Genomic DNA, 19,562 nt, shown 5'->3' with positions numbered 1-19,562 from the left:
CTTATATAAGGGATCAAACCTTGGCAGGACCAAGGACTTCTCCTCGCATTGGTCTCCAAAAAGGCCATCCTCTGCTACATATGCAGCTGAAGCCATGTGTCTGTCCACGTGTACTCTTTGCAAGGTTGTTTAGTCCTTGGGAGCTCTGGTTTGTTTGTATTGTTATTCTTATGGAGTTTCAAAACCCTCAACTCCTTAAATTTCTTCTCTAACTACTCCAATGGGGCCCCATTCTCATTTCAACAGTTGGCTGCGAGCATCCACCTCTGTATTTGTCATGCTCTGGCAGAGTCTTTCAGGAGACAGCTATATCAGGCTCCTGTCAGCATACACTTCTTGACATCAGCAATATGGCTTGGGTTTGGTGGCTGTGTGTATATGAAATGGTTCCCAAGGTGGGGCAGGTACTACTTATAGTTATCCACTAATCCTTTCTCTACAATCTTTCTGCCCCTTCTACTTAACTTATACTTGCTTTGTGTCCTGATATGTGGTTAGTTTTGAAAACAGTTCCATGGGCTGCTGAGAATAAAGGATATTCTTGTGTTTTGGTGGAATATTCTAGAAATGTCTCTTGTTGTATGTTCAATTGTAACATTGTTCCATAATTTCTTTATTTAGTATTTGCCTGGTTGACCTGTTTATTGCCATAAGGATGATATTGAGGTCATTCCACATTCTTCATTACCAGGCTTGTTTCTGAGTTTCCATGGAAGACCTTTGGGATGGGAACCAGTCACCAGTGGCTCAAGTTCAGCAACCAAGAAAGGAAGGACTGGACCCACACCCAGATCTCCAGCTAGGAGAATTCATTCTGAAATTAGAGGAACTTGTGTCACAGAGCTGGAAGAACCTGCATGGACAGGTATTTCAGAGTCTTATGGGGTGGGTAGGTGTTTTAACTACTTGTACAGTCTGGAGCTGAGTTTGGATAGGCAGTTGCAGTTGATAAAACAGAATGTTACCTGGGGGATCCAAGCAGGCAAGTGTGTGTGTAGCCTGGTCTCAGAAATGTCTTCTTTTGTAAAAACTTGTTATATTTAGTAATAACTATACAGATACACACATGTACACACACACACACACACACACACACACACACACACTCACCCACACATTTAATATACAGAAATTCAATATATATTGATAAAGTAAATGATGTGTCTAGTAAATCATAGTGACTCCAGATATGTAATACTCTTTAGTTCCACAGTCCTTATTTTACCAGAGATTTAAATCTTGTAATATGAGAACTGTCTGTGACAATCTTGTGTTAAGTCAGCGGGAAGGCAGGTATTGTAGAATGAGGTCTCTTTGGTAATTGTGGACAATTGATTAATAACTGTCTCTACAAATCCTCCAACTGAAACATTTACATAAACTTCAAAACAACTACACAAAAACCAGAAAGTAAAAAGAAATGCTAAATGAATATCCTAGTAAGAGCACCAGTGGAAGGGGAAGACCTGGGTCCTGCTAAGACTGAAGCCCCAGTGAACTAGATAGTTGGGGGGAGGGCGGCAATGGGGGGAGGATGGAGAGAGGAACACACATAAAGAAGGGGAGGGGGAGGGATTAGGGGTATGTTTGCCCGGAAACCGGGAAAGGAAATAACACTCGAAATGTATATAAGAAATATCAAGTTAATAAAAAAAATAAAAAATAAATAAATAAATAAATAAATCATACAAAAAAAACTTTTGACACACCAAAAAAAATAGAAATGCTAAGGAAATTTCTCATTAGCTTTGAGAAGTCTTTATACATTTTGAAGAAATGATCTATATAAGTTACTGATTTGTGAATATTTTGTCCTGTTTTATTACTTGCATTTCATTCTCTGAACAGTTATATTTTTTGTAGACACTTAAAAATATTATCTCCATCAGTCTGTCAGAATTTTTTGAATAGAATATTTTACATGCAAATAAATTGATTTTGAAGGGAACAACATTGTCAAAATATATTGTATTTTTTCCTATTTTATTACTTAACTTTAAAATAAAATTTAATAATTACCATATTTACAATGAGTTTACATATGACATTCATATACATATAATGTATTTTACTTATAGCCACCCCTCTGCCAAGCTAACTTTCCCTTGTTCCCAGTTTTGCTGACCCCTTCCTTCAAATATTATTGCTTTCATGCCATATACATGCAGGTATAGATTTGTGTATATATAATTATTTGTCTATTCTTGTATGCACGCTATATATTATATAGTTAAATCTAGGTCTGTGAAAAGAAATGATACACTGTGTTTTGTAGCTCCTTCTCCCTCTTCTTTATGCTCTCTCCTTTATCAACATATTCTATGTACCCAAGAAACACACACACACACACACACACACACACACACACATACACTCATGCACGCATGCATACACACACGCACACAAATACACACATACATACACATATATACACATTCACACATACGTACACACAAATACACAGGGACACATGCACACACATAACACATATAAAAACATATGCACACACATATACATACACATACATGCACATACACATTCACACACATGCACATACATCTAAATACTGCATATGTCTAAATATATAGTATTTGTCTTTCTGAATCTCTCATATTTTATTTACTAAAATGAGTACTAAAATCTTTCTCTCATTTTTCTTTAAACGGCAGAATTTTGTTTTAATGTGTGGATGAATAAAACTCCATTAAATCTATAATTTTTTTCATTTTTATTAGTTATTTTATTTATTTACATTTCAGATGTAATTCTCTCTTCACTGTTTTCCTTTCCCAAACCCACTACCCTATTCCTCCTTCCTCTGCTTCCATGAGGGACTCCTCCACCCACCCTCCTGCACCTGCCTCAGCACCCTAGCATTACCTGACACTGGGTCATGGAGCCTCCACAGGACCAAGGGCCTCCCCTCCCAGTGATGCCCAATAATTCCATCCTCTGCTACACATCCAGCTGGAGCCATGGGTTCCCCCGTGTGTACTCTGCTTGGTGTTTTAATCTCTGGGAGCTTTGGGAATGTTTTATTCTAATTATATTTTGTGGCTGTAGTTAAAGTGCTTTAATGCTCCTCCGGGCAGTTCCTGTACCCTGCCACCTCCAGAGCCCTCTGGATTCATGACTAACACACACACACACACACACACACACACACACACACACACACACACACACAAAGCAGTTAGTTATACATTTCTTGACTAACTCAAAGGTTGGGCAGTTATAATCCTCCCTGCTGCTAGCAAACACTCCCCATTAGTCCTAAGTTAACATCTTTTAAAATCTCTGTTTCTTCTCTGCTATGCCAAACATAATTGGGGAAGTGGCCAGTGTGACCACTTTCCCTGATTCTCACATTTTGGTAGGCCTTTAGGTCTGGTCTTAACACTTCCCTTCCATGAAGATCTCTGCCTTCCTTTCTTCCTGTTCCTATACCTCACAAATCCAAAGGTCCTGCCTCAGTCTACCTGCCCAGCCACTGGCAGTTGGATCTTTATTGATCTATCAGAAAACAATTGGGTACAAAGACTGTCAGCATTAGGACACACATATTCCCAATTTGAGGGAATGGATTAGCTCAAAACACTAGAACCAATCTCCAACAACATATTCTTTCTTACATTTTCAATTAAAAATTGTAATGTTTTAAACTAGCATATATTTATTATGCTTCCCCTTCCCTATAAACTTTTTATTCTTTTAGTTTTAGGATTATAATTACATCACTTCTCTATTTTCTTTCCTCCAACCAAACCCTTGCACACATACCTCCTTGTTCTCTTTCTAATTCATGGCCTCATTTTTATTAATTGTTCTTTCATACATGTATATATATATATATATATATATATATATATATATATATATATTCCTGTAACATTTGCAGTCTGTAAAATTTTTCATGTCTGAAAAAAAATTAAATAAGAAAATAAAAAAAATCTTCTGAAAAGAATGCTCTACTTGATAAAATATTTTTTATTTTTCAAATTTTTGAGGTTGGTGATGTGATACATGTCTTAATTTACAAATTATTTAGTATAGTTAAGACTAAATATGTAAAGTATAGATATTTAGGTACTGTTCACTTTGATTTACTAATATTTTGTTGAAAAACTTTGTCTCAACTTGTTTCCTGTACAGCGGAGAATGATTTTGAACTTCTTGTTCTCCTGCCTCTGTCTCTCAAGTGAATGGATTTCATATGTAAACCACAATACACTAGAACTCGAGGCTTCCTAAATCCTATACAAACACTTTATCCCCTGATCTTTATCTTCCCCAACTCCTTCCTCCTCCTTGTAAAATAATTTGTTGAGAAGTTTGTTCAATGTTTTTTGATCATATTCATCCTTCCCCCCCATTTTCCAGATCCACCACCTCTTACCTTCCTATTCAGCTTTTTGAATTTTTTTCCCATCAGTCAATTTATGCTCAGCAAATAATCTTGGGTAAGTGCTCTTCTGTCAGAGTCACAGAGAATTATAAGGGCCGAGACTTTTATATAAAGTTGACTCTTTCTCTCCTAGCAGTGCTCAATTTTCAGTAGACACTCCTCTCTACATACAGGGATATGGTCTGTTTTAGATATGAACAGATCTTGTACAAGGTGAAACATTCCTGTTGTATCATCTTTATAGTGTCCTTTCAGTGTCCCTACTGTTTCCAGAAGACAATGTTTCCTTATAGCAATCTACCATCTCAGGATCTTAGATCTTTTCTGCCCCCAGGTTTGTACTATATACTCCACGTTGGGCTGTCTGTCCCTTTAATTTTAATCTAATTGTGTTTTTGTATATAAATTTAGTTTTTGATATTATGTTTTTTTAATTCCTTTTTAATCTGTCTTTTAATTGATATGGAAAAATTAGTCACATTTAATGAAATTTTTAAATAATTCATATTGCCTATGTTTGTAATTTTAAACTTATTTTGAATATTTATTTTACATTCTTAATAGTAAATTTATTTGGTTTCTTTTATCACCAATCCTAATATATCATATGAAGGCACCCACTTTGCCACAGTCCCAAGAACCAGGCATAGGTCTGGGGAATTTAACATCAGACACACACTAGGGGGATTCATGCTACGAGAATGCCAAAGCTTAATGACGTTCACAGAATATATACACCAAGTCCACCAGGTAGAAAAAGCCCAGAAACACAGTGGAAAAGCAAGTTTACATTCTCAGGATAGAAACAGTAATATGGAAATGCAAAACCAATTTTATACTCTCAGGATAAAAACAGGAAATGACTCAATGGTGTTACTGCCCATTTGCCGAACAGCAAAGTCTAAGATGTTATTTTCTTAAAAACAAAAGACAAAGATTTTTTTTTTGCATGAAAAAACAAAAGTTTCTACATGCATTAGGAAGGCTCATCAGGGGGAAAAGACTGAGGGAGCCCCAGAGGCCCCAATAATCATATATATTTCACCTTTTAAATGGCTATTCAGGAGTTCCAACATACAGTATAAATAAATAGAACTTAGTGGCCTCTCTTTTTCAACTTTACATTTTACTTTTTATGCATTTTCTCATTAAAATATGCTTTGAATTTACCTTTTTTTAAAAACCTGTCATTCCCATAACTGCATTTTAGCCAAAGTTCCTTGAATTGCCAAGTCTGAGATTTCTCTTTATTAATACTTGCTGACACCAATAGCTTTGACTCTGTTCCACCTCTAGCACACATTTTACTTACCTTAATACCTTAATTTAAAAGAAGAAAATTGGGGCTGGGGCTTTAGCTCAGTGGAAGAGCGCTTACCTAGGAAGCGCAAGGACCTGGGTTCGGTCCCCAGCTCTGAAAAAAAAAGAACCAAAAAAAAAAAAAGAAAAAGAAAATTATTTTGTTCTATGTTCTGCCATGTGGCTGGTTTTGGGTCCTCAATTTCATAGGACCATGATTTTCTCAATCTCAGGGTGAATCTCCTGATTCTCTATTTCCTAGAAGTCTCTCTACCCCTGCTAGATGTCTTGCCTCTGATTTGCTGCCTCAGCTTATTGGCCATAAGTATTTTTATTGATACGTGATGCTTATCAGCTATTCTCCCTACAATGCAAATCAAAACAACCCTGAGATTTCACCTCACACCAGTGAGAATGGCTAAGATCAAAAACTCAGGTGACAGCAAATGCTGGCGATGATGCGGAGAAAGAGGAACACTCCTCCATTGTTGGTGGGATTGTAGACTGGTACAACCATTCTGGATATCAGTCTGGAGGTTCCTCAGAAAATTGGACATTGAACTACCTGAGGATCCAGTTATAACTTTCTTGGGCATATACCCAAAAGATTCCCCAACATGTAAAAAAGACACGTGCTCAACTATGTTCATAGCAGCCTTATTTATAATAGCCAGAAGCTGGAAAGAGCCCAGATGCCCTTCAACAGAGGAATCGATACAGAAAATGTGGTAAATCTACACAATGGAATATTACTCAGCAATCAAAAACAATGACTTTATGAAATTCATAGGCAAATGGTTGGAACTGGAAAATAACATCCTAATTGAGGTAACCCAATCACAGAAAAACACACATGGTATGCACTCATTGATAAGTGGCTATTAGCCCAAATGCTTGAATTACCCTAGATGTACAGAACACATGAAACTCAAGATGGATGTTCAAAATGTGAATGCTTCACTCCTTCTTTAAAAGGGGAACAAGAATACCCTTGGCAGGGAATAGAGAGGCAAAGATTAAAACAGAGGCAGAAAGAACACCCATTCAGAGCCTGCCCCACATGTGGCCAATACATATACAGCCACCCAATTAGATAAGATGGATGAAGCAAAGAAGCACAGGCCGACAGGAGCCTGGATGTAGGTCTCTCCTGAGAGACACACCCAGAAGACAGCAAATACATAGGCGAATGCCATCAGCAAACCACTGAACTGAGAACAAGACCCCCATTGAAGGAATCAGAGAAAGGACTGGAAGAACTTGAAGGGACTCGAGACCCCTTATGAACAACAATGCCAAGCAAGTAACGCTTCCAGGGACTAAGCCACTACCCAAAAGCTATACATGGACTGACCCTTAATTCTGACCTCATAGGCAGTAATGAATAGACTAGTAAGAGCACCAGTGGAAGGGGAAGCCCTTGGTAGAACTGAACCCCTAGTGAATGTGACTGTTGGGGGGAGGGCGGTAATGGAGGGAGGATGGGAAGGGGAACACCGATAAAGAAGGAGAGGGGGACCAAACGCCATCTGGAATCCTGATGCACTGAAGCTCCCGGAAACGGCGACGCAGATCTTCCTGGTTGCTGCCGCCACAGAGAGCTCCTGGGCAGCACCCCGAGAGCAAACTTGAGCCTCAGGACCACAGGTAAGACCAACTTTTCTGCTGCAAGAGACCTGCCTGGTGAATTCGGGACACACAGAAGCAGAATTCCTCTAGGACCGGGCACTTCCTGTGTTTACCGGGAGTCCCACACCCATGGATCCCAGCCCACAGCAGCTCTCTGCTTCCAGACCCCGTGGGAGAGAGACCTCACCGCCTGGTCAGGTGGGCACTCCTGAGCTGCAGAGCAGAAGGGACCACCAACACTGCCCACCCCTACCCACATCCCTGGCCCAAGAGGAAACTGCATAAGGCCTCTGGGTTCCCGTGTGGGAGGGTCCAGGAGCGGCAGGACCCCTGCGCATGAGACACCGCCGGAACCTGAAGGAATAGACCGGATAAACAGTTCTCTGCACACAAATCCCATGGGAGGGAGAGCTAAACCTTCAGAGAGGCAGACACGCCTGGGAAACCAGAAGAGACTGCACTCTGCACACATCTCGGACGCCAGAGGAAAACACCAAATGCCATCTGGAACCCTGGTGCACAGAAGCTCACGGAAAGGGCGGCACAGATCTTCCTGGTTGCTGCCGCTGCAGAGAGCTCCTGGGCAGCACCCCTCGAGCGAACTTGAGACTCAGGACCACAGGGAAGACCAACTTTACTGCTGCAAGTGACCTGCCTGGTGAACTCAAGACACAGGCCCACAGGAACAGCTGAAGACCTGTAGAGAGGAAAAACTACACGCCGGAAAGCAGAACACTCTGTCCCCATAACTGGCTGAAAGAAAACAGGAAAACAGGTCTAAAGCACTCCTGACACACAGGCTTATAGGACAGTCTAGCCACTGTCAGAAATAGCAGAACAAATTAACACTAGAGATAATCTGATGGCGAGAGGCAAGCACAGGAAACCAAGCAACAGAAAACAAGACTACATGGCATCATCGGAGCCCAATTCTCCCACCAATGCAAACACGGAATATCCAAACACACCAGAAAAGCAAGATCTAGTTTCAAAATCATATTTGATCATGATGCTGGAGGACTTCAAGAAAGATATGAAGAACTCCCTTAGAGAAACACAGGAAAACATTAATAAATAAGTAGATGCCTACAGAGAGGAATCACAAAAATCCCTGAAAGAATTCCAGGAAAACACAATCAAACAGTTGAAGGAATTAAAAATGGAAATAGAAGCAATCAAGAAAGAACACATGGAAACAACCCTGGATATAAAAAAACAAAAGAAGAGACAAGGAGCTGTAGATACAAGCTTCACCAACAGAATACAAGAGATGGAAGAGAGAATCACAGGAGCAGAAGATTCCATAGAAATCATTGGCTCAACTGTCAAAGATAATGTAAAGTGGAAAAAGCTACTGGTCAAAAACATACAGGAAATCCAGGACTCAAGGAGAAGATCAAACATAAGGATAATAGGTATAGAAGAGAGTGAAGACTCCCAGCTCAAAGGTCCAGGAAATATCTTCAACAAAATCATAGAAGAAAACTTCCCTAACCTAAAATAAGTGATACCCATAGGCATAAAAGAAACCTACAGCACTCCAAATAGATTGGACCCCGAAAAGAAACTCCTCCTATCACATAATAGTCAAAACATCAAACGCACAAAATAAAGAAAGAATATTAAAAGCAGTAAGGGAAAAAGGTCAAGTAACATATAAAGGCAGACCTATCAGAACTACACCAGACTTTTCGCCAGAAACTATGAAGGCCAGAAGATCCTGGACTGATGTCATAAAGACCCTAAGAGAACACAAATGCCAGCCCAGGTTACTGTATCCTGCAAAACTCTCAATAAACATAGATGGAGATACCAAGACATTCCATGACAAAACCAAATTTACACAATATCTTTCTACAAATCCAGCACTACAAAGGATAATAAAGGGTAAAGCCCAACATAAGGAGGCAAGCTATACCCTAGAAGAAGCAAGAAACTAATCGTCTTGGCAACAAAACAAAGAGAAGAAAAGCACACAAACATAACCTCACATCCAACTATGAATATAACAGGATCCAATAATCACTATTCCTTAATATCTCTCAACATCAATGGCCTCAACTCCCCAATAAAAAGACATAAGTTAACAAACTGGATATGCAACGAGGACCCTGCATTCTGCTGGCTACAGGAAACACACCTCAGAGAAAAAGACAGAAAGTACCTCAGAGTGAAAGGCTGGAAAAAAACTTTCCAAGCAAATGGTCAGAAGAAGCAAGCTGGAGTAGCCATTCTAATATCAAAAAAAAATCAATTTTCAACTAAAATTCATCAAAAAAGATAAGGAAGGACACTTCATATTCATCAAAGGAAAAATCCACCAAGATGAACTCTCAATCCTAAATATCTATGACCCAAATACAAGGGCACCTACATACGTAAAAGAAACGTTACTAAAACTCATAACACACATTGCACCTCACACAATAATAGTAGGAGATTTCAACACCCCACTATCATCAATGGACAGATCATGGAAACAGAAATTAAACAGAGACGTAGACAGCCTAAGAGAAGTCATGAACCAAATGGACTTAACAGATATTTATAAAACATTCTATCATAAAGCAAAAGGATATACCTTCTTCTCAGCTCCTCATGGTACTTTCTCCAAAACTGACCATATAATTGGTCAAAAAACGGGCCTCAACAGGTACAGAAAGATAGAAATAATCCCATGCATGCTATCAGACCACCACAGCCTAAAACTGGTCTTCAATAACAATAAGGGAGGAATGCCCACATATAAGTGGAAATTGTACAATGCTCTACTGAGTGATAACCTGGTCAAAGAAGAAATAAAGAAAGAAATTAAAAACTTTTTAGAATTTAATGAAAATGAAGGTACAACATACCCAAACTTATGGGACACAATGAAAACTGTGCTAAGAGGAAAACTCATAGCGCTGAGTGCCTGCAGAAAGAAACAGGAAAGAGCATATGTCAGCAGCTTGACAGCACACCTAAAAGCTCTAGAACCACGTTTTCTGTATCCATTCCTCTGTTGAAGGGCATCTGGGTTCTTTCCTGCTTCTGGCTATTATAAATAAGGCTGCGATGAACATAGTGGAGCACATGTCTTTTTTATATGTTGGGGCATCTTTTGGGTATATGCCCAAGAGAGGTATAGCTGGATCTTCAGGCAGTTCAATATCCAATTTTCTGAGGAACCTCCAGACTGATTTCCAGAATGTTTGTACCAGTCTGCAACCCCACCAACAATGGAGGAGTGTTCCTCTTTCTCCGCATCCTCGCCAGCATTTGCTGTCACCTGAGTTTTTGATCTTAGCCATTCTCACTGTTGTGAGGTGAAATCTCAGGGTTGTTTTGATTTGCATTTCCCTTATGACTAAAGATGTTGAACATTTCTTTAGGTGTTTCTCAGCCATTCGGCATTCCTCAGCTGTGAATTGTTTGTTTAGCTCTGAACCCCATTTTTCAATAGGGTTATTTGTCTCCCTACGGTCTAACTTCTTGAGTTCTTTGTATATTTTGGATATAAGGCCTCTATCTGTTGTAGGATTGGTAAAGATCTTTTCCCAATCTTTTGGTTGCCACTTTGTCCTAACCACAGTGGCCTTTGCCTTACAGAAGCTTTGCAGTTTTATGAGATCCCATTTGTCGATACTTGATTTTAGAGCATAAACCATTGGTGTTTTGTTCAGGAAATTTTTTCCAGTGCCCATGTGTTCCAGATGCTTCCCTAGTTTTTCTTCTATTAGTTTGAGTGTGTCTGGTTTGATGTGGAGGTCAGTGATGCACTTGGACTTAAGCTTTGTACAGGGTGATAAGCATGGATCGATATGCATTCTTCTACATGTTGACCTCCAGTTGAACCAGCACCATTTGGTGAAAATGCTATGTTTTTTCCATTGGATGGTTTTTTCTCCTTTGTCAAAAATCAAGTGCCCATAGGTGTGTGAGTTCATTTCTGGGTCTTCAATTCTATTCCATTTGTCTATCTGTCTGTCTCTGTACCAATACCATGCAGTTTTTTATCACTATTGCTCTGTAATACTGCTAATTCAGGGATAGTGATTCCCCCTGAAGTCCTTTTTATTTTGAGGATAGTTTTAGCTATCCTGGGTTTTTTGTTATTCCAGATGAATTTGCAAATTGTTCTGTCTAACTCTTTGAAGAAATGGATTGGTATTTTGATGGGGATTGCATTTAATCTGTAGATCGCTTTTGGTAAAATGGCCATTTTTATTATATTAATCCTGCCAATCCATGAGCATGGGAGATCTTTCCATCTTCTGAGGTCTTCTTCAATTTCTTTCTTCAGTGTCTTGAAGTTCATATTGTACAAATCTTTTACTTGCTTGGTTAAAGTCACACAGAGGTACTTTATATTATTTGTGTCTATTATGAAGGGTGTCGTTTCCCTAATTTCTTTCTCGGCTTGTTTCTCTTTTGTATAGAGGAAGGCTACTGATTTATTTGAGTTAATTTTATACCCAGCCACTTTGCTGAAGTTGTTTATCAGCTTTAGTAGTTCTCTGGTGGAACTTTTGGGATCACTTATATATACTATCATATCATCTGCAAATAGTCATATTTTGACTTCTTCTTTTCCGATCTGTGTCCCCTTGACCTCCTTTTGTTTTCTGATTGCTCTGGCTAGAACTTCGAGAACTATATTGAATAAGTAGGGAGAGAGTGGGCAGACTTGTCTAGTTCCTGATTTTAGTGGGATTGCTTCAAGGTTCTCTCCATTCAGTTTAATGTTAGCCACTGGTTTGCTTTATGTGGCTTTTACTATGTTTAGGTATGGGCAGGGAAGAGAGAGGCAAAGATTAAAACAGAGACTGAAGAACACCCATTCAGAGCCTGCCCCACATGTGTCCCATACATATACAGCCACCCAATTAGACAAGATGGATGAAGCAAAGAAGTGCAGACAGACAGGACCTGGATGTAGATCGCTCCTGAGAGACACAGCCAGAATACAGCAAATACAGAGGCGAATGCCAGCAGCAAACCACTGAACTGAGAATAGGACCCCCGTTGAAGGAATCAGAGAAAGAACTGGAAGAGCTTGAAGGGGCTCGAGACCCCATATGTACAACAATGCCAAGCTACCAGAGCTTCCAGGGAGTAAGCCACTACCTAAAAACTATACATGGACTGTCCGTGGACTCTGACCTCATAGGTAGCAATGAATATCCTAGTAATAGCACCAGTGGAAGGGGAAGCCTTGGGTCTTGCTAAGACTGAACCCCCAGTGAACTAGACTGTTTGGGGGAGGTCGGCAATGGGGGGGTGGGGAGGGGAACACCCATAAGGAAGGGGAGGGGGGAGGGGGATATTTGCCCGGAAACTGGAAAGGGAATAACACTCAAAATGTATATAAGACATACTCAAGTTAATAATAATAAAAAAAAAATGGAGAGAGGGAGGGTTAGGGGGATGTTGGCCCGGAATCGTGAAAGAGAATAACATTCTAAATGAAAATAAGATTTACTCAAGTTAATAAAAAAGACGATATTCTCCCTACAAATTTTATACATTTTTCTTATTTTGAATGTGACACTCATTATTGTAATTAAAATACATCTAGTTTTAGTGTGTGCTCTACTCAAAGTTTCTTGAACTCATGTTTCCATTTCTGTCATAAATTGAATTTTTGATTGACAATTTTTGCAAATTTTCCCCTTCTCAGATTGAAACTTTTGAAATTTTTTATTTTCTTTATCAATATGGTAATTTAATTATTTAAAGAAATATGACATGTGTCATATTGAAAAGAAGATCTATAAGGTCTGTCCTTAGAAAGAGTTTTAAAGGAGAAAATAAGTGCCAAATAATCACAAAACTGTCATCCATGCTGCAAAACTTGTTATGTTTGAGCTGTGTCTCTTCTTTCCCAAAATCATACTGGGGACCTGACACCTGAGACATTAGCATGAGACTAGGTAATCATTTTTAGAAGCTCTGCTTTGTTAATTAAACATTACTTTTTTGTTTAAAAATTTTATTTGGTAGATTTCTACTGTGCTTCTCTTTAGGAATTACTGACTCATTGCTTTCTGCCTATAAACAGTTTGCCTATTAAAGGCATTCTTCGTTTATAATTGCTTTTAATTTCTAGAATCTCCATTTGATTCCTTCTTTTAGTTTTCATTTCTCTACTTAGAGTGGTTAACAGTTAATTACATTCTATCTGATTTTCCCATCAGAGTCTCTGCCATTTTAATCATTCAATATATTTAACAAGTATTAACTGTAGTTTTAAATTCCTAGTCAAAGAGCTCCATTCCCTATTTTATGTCTGGCTCTGGTGATGATATCTTTTGTGATGTTTGTGATTGTTTTGTTGAAATCAGAACATATTTTATTAGTTACTGTATTTGGTGATGGAGTAGCAGGGGAATAATGTACTAGACTCTTACATATAATCCAGTTCTTTCTTTTGTCCCTCTTGTTGATTTACCTTCTGTAAGAACACGTTCTCAGAGTAAATAAGTCTACTTTTACTTCACAGTTATAACCTGTTGTCATTATAGTATAGTCTTGTTGGTGTGGTGAATAATGACAGCAGGGATCTTGATGATAAAAATCTGTCTTTTAGGTTTGCACCACTAGGCTTTGTCTTTCTTTTTCAATTATTATTTTTTAATTTTATTTTTCTTGGATATTTTATATATTTATATTTCAAATATTACTCCATTTCCCTCCTCTTCTATACCCCCTAACCCGCATCTATGAGGATGCTCCCTTTCTTACCCACTCACTCAACCTCAATGCCCTGGCATTCCTCTACATTGGGGGTTGTGTCTTTCATACGTGCGTATTTTGTGCTGCCATAAAGTCAAAACCCTATGCATAACAGCTGACTCTCCAAAGACTAACTCTTAATAAATTGCTGGTAACATAATTTTATCAGAAAGTGTTGCTGATAAAACAAATGCCTGATCATGTATGTTTATATAGTGCATGCTTGCCTGTGTGTAGGGCATACATTCACGTGTCTGTGTTTGTGTGTGTGTGTGTGTGTGTGTGTGTGTGTGTGTGTGTGTGTGTTTGTGTGTATGTAGTCCAAAAGTAAATGTTTGGTGTGTTCCTGTATTGCTTTTGATTATATTGTTTAAGGCACATTTTCTCACTAAACCTGGAACTCATCATTTCCAGGAAGATTCCTCCTATATCTACCTCCGTATGACATACATCCTGGTGCACACAATCACACCTTGCTTTTCACACAAATATCTGGATCCAAACACCCATCTTCATGATTGAATGAAAAACACTTTACAAACTGAGTCATTTTCCCAGCTTCTAAAGCCCTTGCTGATATGTAATTTTGTTTATTGTATAGATTACATATAGTGAATAATAAGATAAAGTAAGAAGTAAAAGATCACTTTTACTACAACAATAAATTATTGGAATAGCCTATTACTTTTGAGAGAAAAATAGACTTTTTAGAAATATTTGTCAATACTTGTGCTGACTGAAGTAGAAACATGACAGAAATTATGTACAAACACAGAGTTGACTATAGTCAATGTTATACATCTTTGAGTTTTCTTTTATTTTCCTTCTCTTTGAATGGAGCCACAATGTGCCCTCTAAGTGCATGTATACATACATTTCAATAACCTTATGTGTTATTTTAAATAACTATTTTATTTGTATTTAATGCAGAAAGTGACAAAAGATACTAGCATCTAAATAAATTTGTGAATGTGCAAATCTGTATTCCTTGGATTCATAACAACAGTGTATTTGGCTGGAAAAATTATAATCATTAAGATAAGATAATGGAATATAAGTAAAAATCACATAAGCAATATTACTCAAATTTTTATCAGTATCTACAAGACAAGCATATATTATCTAATATGTAGCTTTTTCAAATTGTTACAAATCTCTAAATAGAAAATAATAGGAGAAAAAAGGAAATACTTCTTTATACATGAATCCAGGCAGTTTTAGCTTGTGTAGAACAGCAGTTTGTCTGTGTTTTTTTTTCCTATTTGAAAATTGGAGTTGAAATCATCAGATAATGTTTGCTAATCAAGAGTATAATTTTTGCCTTAGACTCTTACTTTCCATTTATCTTTTTCTGTTTCAAATAGTCTTTCCTCTTTGCCTATTGTTTATATTCATTTACTTAATCTTTCCAGTTTTTCACACTTTGAATTTTCATTTTACATTTCTGCTTACTTTCTATATCCTACAAAATCAATTTACATAATTTCATTTTTTAATCAATTGACTCTAAAAATTATAATCAAATAAACATTACATAATTTGTTTCATAACACCACTAGTTTAAAATATATTTGAATAACGTGTATATCATTTAATGTGAGAGAAGTAAAATAATCAGAGCTTCTGATTGTTCTTGTTTGTGAGAATAATTATTTCTTTAACTCACATAGGAAATATGTAGAGATCATTGCATTAGCTGACAATTTAGATCAGCTTTAAAAAAGAAGGTAAAAATCTTAGCCAATACCTAGTCAGACTCATATCTTCCATCCCAAGGCAATTAATCTCCTTAATGAAACACAGGAGTTGAGGGACTCATTAATAGAGGACCAACTTTGGAACACTGTTTCATTTGCTTGGCTACTTACAAAAGTCATTATCTTGACTACAAGTGTGGGGAAGGAAACTTCTGTAAAGGATTCAATGGAAGAATGAAAGTCATCATTGCATATTGAACAGAAAATATCAAAGATATTAGTAAATACCATTCACAAATTCCAGGATGGTAAATAGAAAGTCAGCACTTCGTCATTCCTCTCATGTCAACACTTTCTGTTCCTTTGGGAGTATGGTAGCAGAAATTACAAATGTACAAGTAGAAATAATCTGAAACTAAAATCAGGACAACAAGGGACCCTTAGAGAATATAATTTTTATACTTAAAATATGATTAGTAGATATAAAGTCATTTTCATTTGAATAATTGTTATTTAAGAAATAGTATCAAAGAATAAAAAGAATAGTAATTTCCTACTTTTATTTATATTTTCCTTAGAAAAATAAATTTAGAAACCAAAATATTTTACCTTATTTTTATATTTATTCTCTTTTGTTCCATCTTATTAGTAAGTATAAAACTTTTACTAGGTGTTTGGAAAGAGTCTACGTAGAGAAGGGCAGAGGTTTTCATTCAGCTCTGTCTTCAGAGGTCCACTTTCCTTACGGTCATGTAAATTTCTTTAAGGAAAACAGTATCCTCTGAATCATAGTTTTGAAGGCTTGTTTTACTTGCTGGTTCCTCAGTGTATAGATGAAGGGGTTCAGGAGAGGAGCCACTGAAGTGTTGAGCACAGCTACTCCTTTGCTTAAAGTCACCCTCTCCCTTGCAGAAGGCTTAATGTACATGAAGATGCAGCTGCCATAAGAGAGGGAGACAACTATCATATGAGAGGAACAGGTTGAAAAGGCCTTTTTTCTTTGATTAGTAGAAGGAATTCTCAGAATTGTTCTGATAATATTTGTGTAGGAAAGAATAATTAATGTCAAGGTGACCATGAGTGTTATTACAGCTAACAGAAATGCCATGAGTTCTAGAAAGTGAGAATTTGAACAAGAAAGCTGCAAAATTGGAGAAGAGTCACAGATAAAGTGATCAATTATGTTTGAGGCACAGAAATCTAACTGTAGCAGAAGGATAATTGGTGGAAAGATAATCAGGAATCCTGCAAACCATGAGCTAAAGACAAGAAGAATGCACACACGGTTGCTCATGATTGTTGTGTAGTGAAGAGGTTTGCAGATGGCCACATAACGATCATAGGACATGGCAGCCAGAAGGTAAAATTCTGTCACTCCCAAGAAAATGAAAAAGAATAGCTGAGCCACACAACCATTGTAGGAAATAGTTCTGTCTCCTGTCACAATAGTGACAAGGAACCTAGGGATGCAGACTGATGTGAATGATATTTCTAAGAGTGAGAAATTACGAAGGAAGAAATACATTGGTGTCATCAGATGGACATCTGAAAGTGTGAGGATGATAATGATGAGGTTCCCAGTCACACTTAGCAGGTAGGTAACAAGAAGAAATGTGAAAACCACAAACTGCCACCGTGGATCATTTGTCAGTCCAAGAAGTATAAAATTGGTCACTGCTGTGGAATTTCTCATAATACTCTCTGCTTCTGAAGACATTTCCTAAATAGATTAAAAAAAAAAAAAAAGAAATCCACTTTGCTAATAAAGAGACACACTTGTTATGTGTATCTGGTTTATTTTCTTACCATATTGTCATATATATCTATGATGTTACAGATGTTAAGACGGCCATTTCTCCTCTGTAAAGCTAGATATTATTATAAAATGTATGCATGAGTAGACTAGCACTATACATTTTTTATATTTATAACATAGTCAATGTAATCCTAATACATTCAAAGAGTATAAATTTGTAGTCATATAGGATAAATAAATTTAGATAACCAATGGGTAGTGTGTATATTAACTAAAGCACAATTAATACTGTTGTATAGTTTACTAAAATTTATTTTTGGAGTGTACTTTATGAACTCTTGCAGCTAAAGGAAAAACAATAACTAGAAAATGATGGATAAAAAATAATTTTCGTTGTTGTAGAAATAATTTTACTCCATGTATGTATCAAAAAATACCTGTATACTTTATATATCTAATGAATAAAATACCTGGGTTAAACACATATACTTAAGAATTATTGTTGCTATCATTATTTAAAATTGATTTTGTGGTAAATAAAATGAAATACTTTAAAATGCTCTGTTCTTACTCATTTCATAATCATAACTTTGTTTTCTTCACCATATTCTCACATATTTAGTCACAAGTCTATGTCTATTGAATAGTTCCTGAAAATAGAAAATGCCCAAGAACCCATTTTCAGTATAGTATAAAAGATTTTCATTTATAGTGCTTTCCACTACATTTTAATTTTTTCTGTCTTATCTTTCTTTTCCTCTTTTCAAAACTTTATGCTCTTGGATATAACTCTATGGTTTGTAGAAATGTGTTCCTGGTCTGTACACGTGGACATATCGGATAGATGAAAGACACTTTCGTGTAATCTCAATGTTTATGTTGTAGGACATTTCTTGTCTGTTATAATTATTCTTTGTAGGAATCTACTCTTTATTGGATCTATTTAATTTACCACATTTCTATCTTGAAACTACAGCACGACATATAAAGCAATACTGACATAAATGACCTTACCTTATTTTGTCAGTCAGACAAGTCTTGTTATATTGGCATTCTGGCTTGAATTCACAATCTCGTGTCTCAACACCATGAACTATGAGACTACAGATGTGTACTGCTATTCCAGTCTCTAATTTTATTTGGTGGAATTATAAGTTTCCTTGCCTGTTCTATTTTCAATGCTTCAAAGCACTTTTAATGCAACATTTTTTATTCTCTTTGTAAAAAAAATAAACAACACCGTTCAAAATTCAAGGTAACTTTCCAGGAGAGAAAGATTATTTTATTTCCACAATTATTTCCATAATTAGCATCCATCATAATTTTTGATGTCATACAGGTGTTTTTATTTGTAACATGTGTATTCGTGAATGAAGTTATTTCAAAGTTTTAGTTTTGCCTCTATGTCCAGGCAACTTGCCCCTGTCTTCTCCGTTCTCTGAAAACAAATTTTTGCTCAGAACGAACTACTGAGAAGCAGAATAATATTTTCTAGTCATTAGTTGATTCATTTTAAGGGTCAATATATTAACCTCAAACTTTTACCTATAGGTTTTCTTGCAAATGAGGTGGTCTCACTATCTGTCTTCTGTTCTTTGTGGTCACATACAGCAGGTCTACAGCTTCTTGTCTTCTGCTTTTATGTGTTGGGTTCTAATCTTTGCAATCCATGTCACAAAATTCACATGCAAAGCCAAAATAAAATATACATGCTTAGTATACCAAAGACTATTTCCAGTTTTATACAAATTGATCACATGGTTCCATAAACTAAAATGTAGTGCAAGCCATTGAAATGATGAGAACATGAAAAAGTATTTAATCCTACGTCTTATAATATAGTTTTTCTACAATGTAAACATTTCATTGCAGTGCTAATTTTTTTCCTTAATTTTTGTATGTAATTGGAATTTATTGTTCAATTATATATTGCTTTTACAGACCACAAATACGTACTTGAAAAGCAAAAATTATATTCCTGAAAAAACATACTTACATTTTACTCCATATTACTGAATTAGTCACTTTTATTTCTAATATCCTATTAGTTTGTTTCTAT

The 19,562-nt window shown here is 36.8% G+C and overlaps 1 protein-coding gene across 1 annotated transcript; it reads right to left on the bottom strand.

Annotated features, from left to right (window-relative positions):
* Positions 1 to 16,495: 16,495 nt before the first annotated feature.
* Positions 16,496 to 17,440, bottom strand: Or6c75 (olfactory receptor family 6 subfamily C member 75). Its single transcript, NM_001000699.1, is given in 1 exon segment — positions 16,496 to 17,440. A coding segment is annotated over 1 exon segment (945 nt).
* Between the last annotated feature and the right edge of the window lie 2,122 nt (positions 17,441 to 19,562).

Source organism: Rattus norvegicus, chromosome 7, assembly GCF_021556685.1.
Source record: "Rattus norvegicus strain SHRSP/BbbUtx chromosome 7, alternate assembly SHRSP_T2T, whole genome shotgun sequence".
In the NCBI taxonomy this organism is placed as follows: domain Eukaryota; kingdom Metazoa; phylum Chordata; class Mammalia; order Rodentia; family Muridae; genus Rattus; species Rattus norvegicus.
Note: the sequence above shows the minus strand (reverse complement) of the source record. Positions and strands in the feature narration are given on the sequence as shown.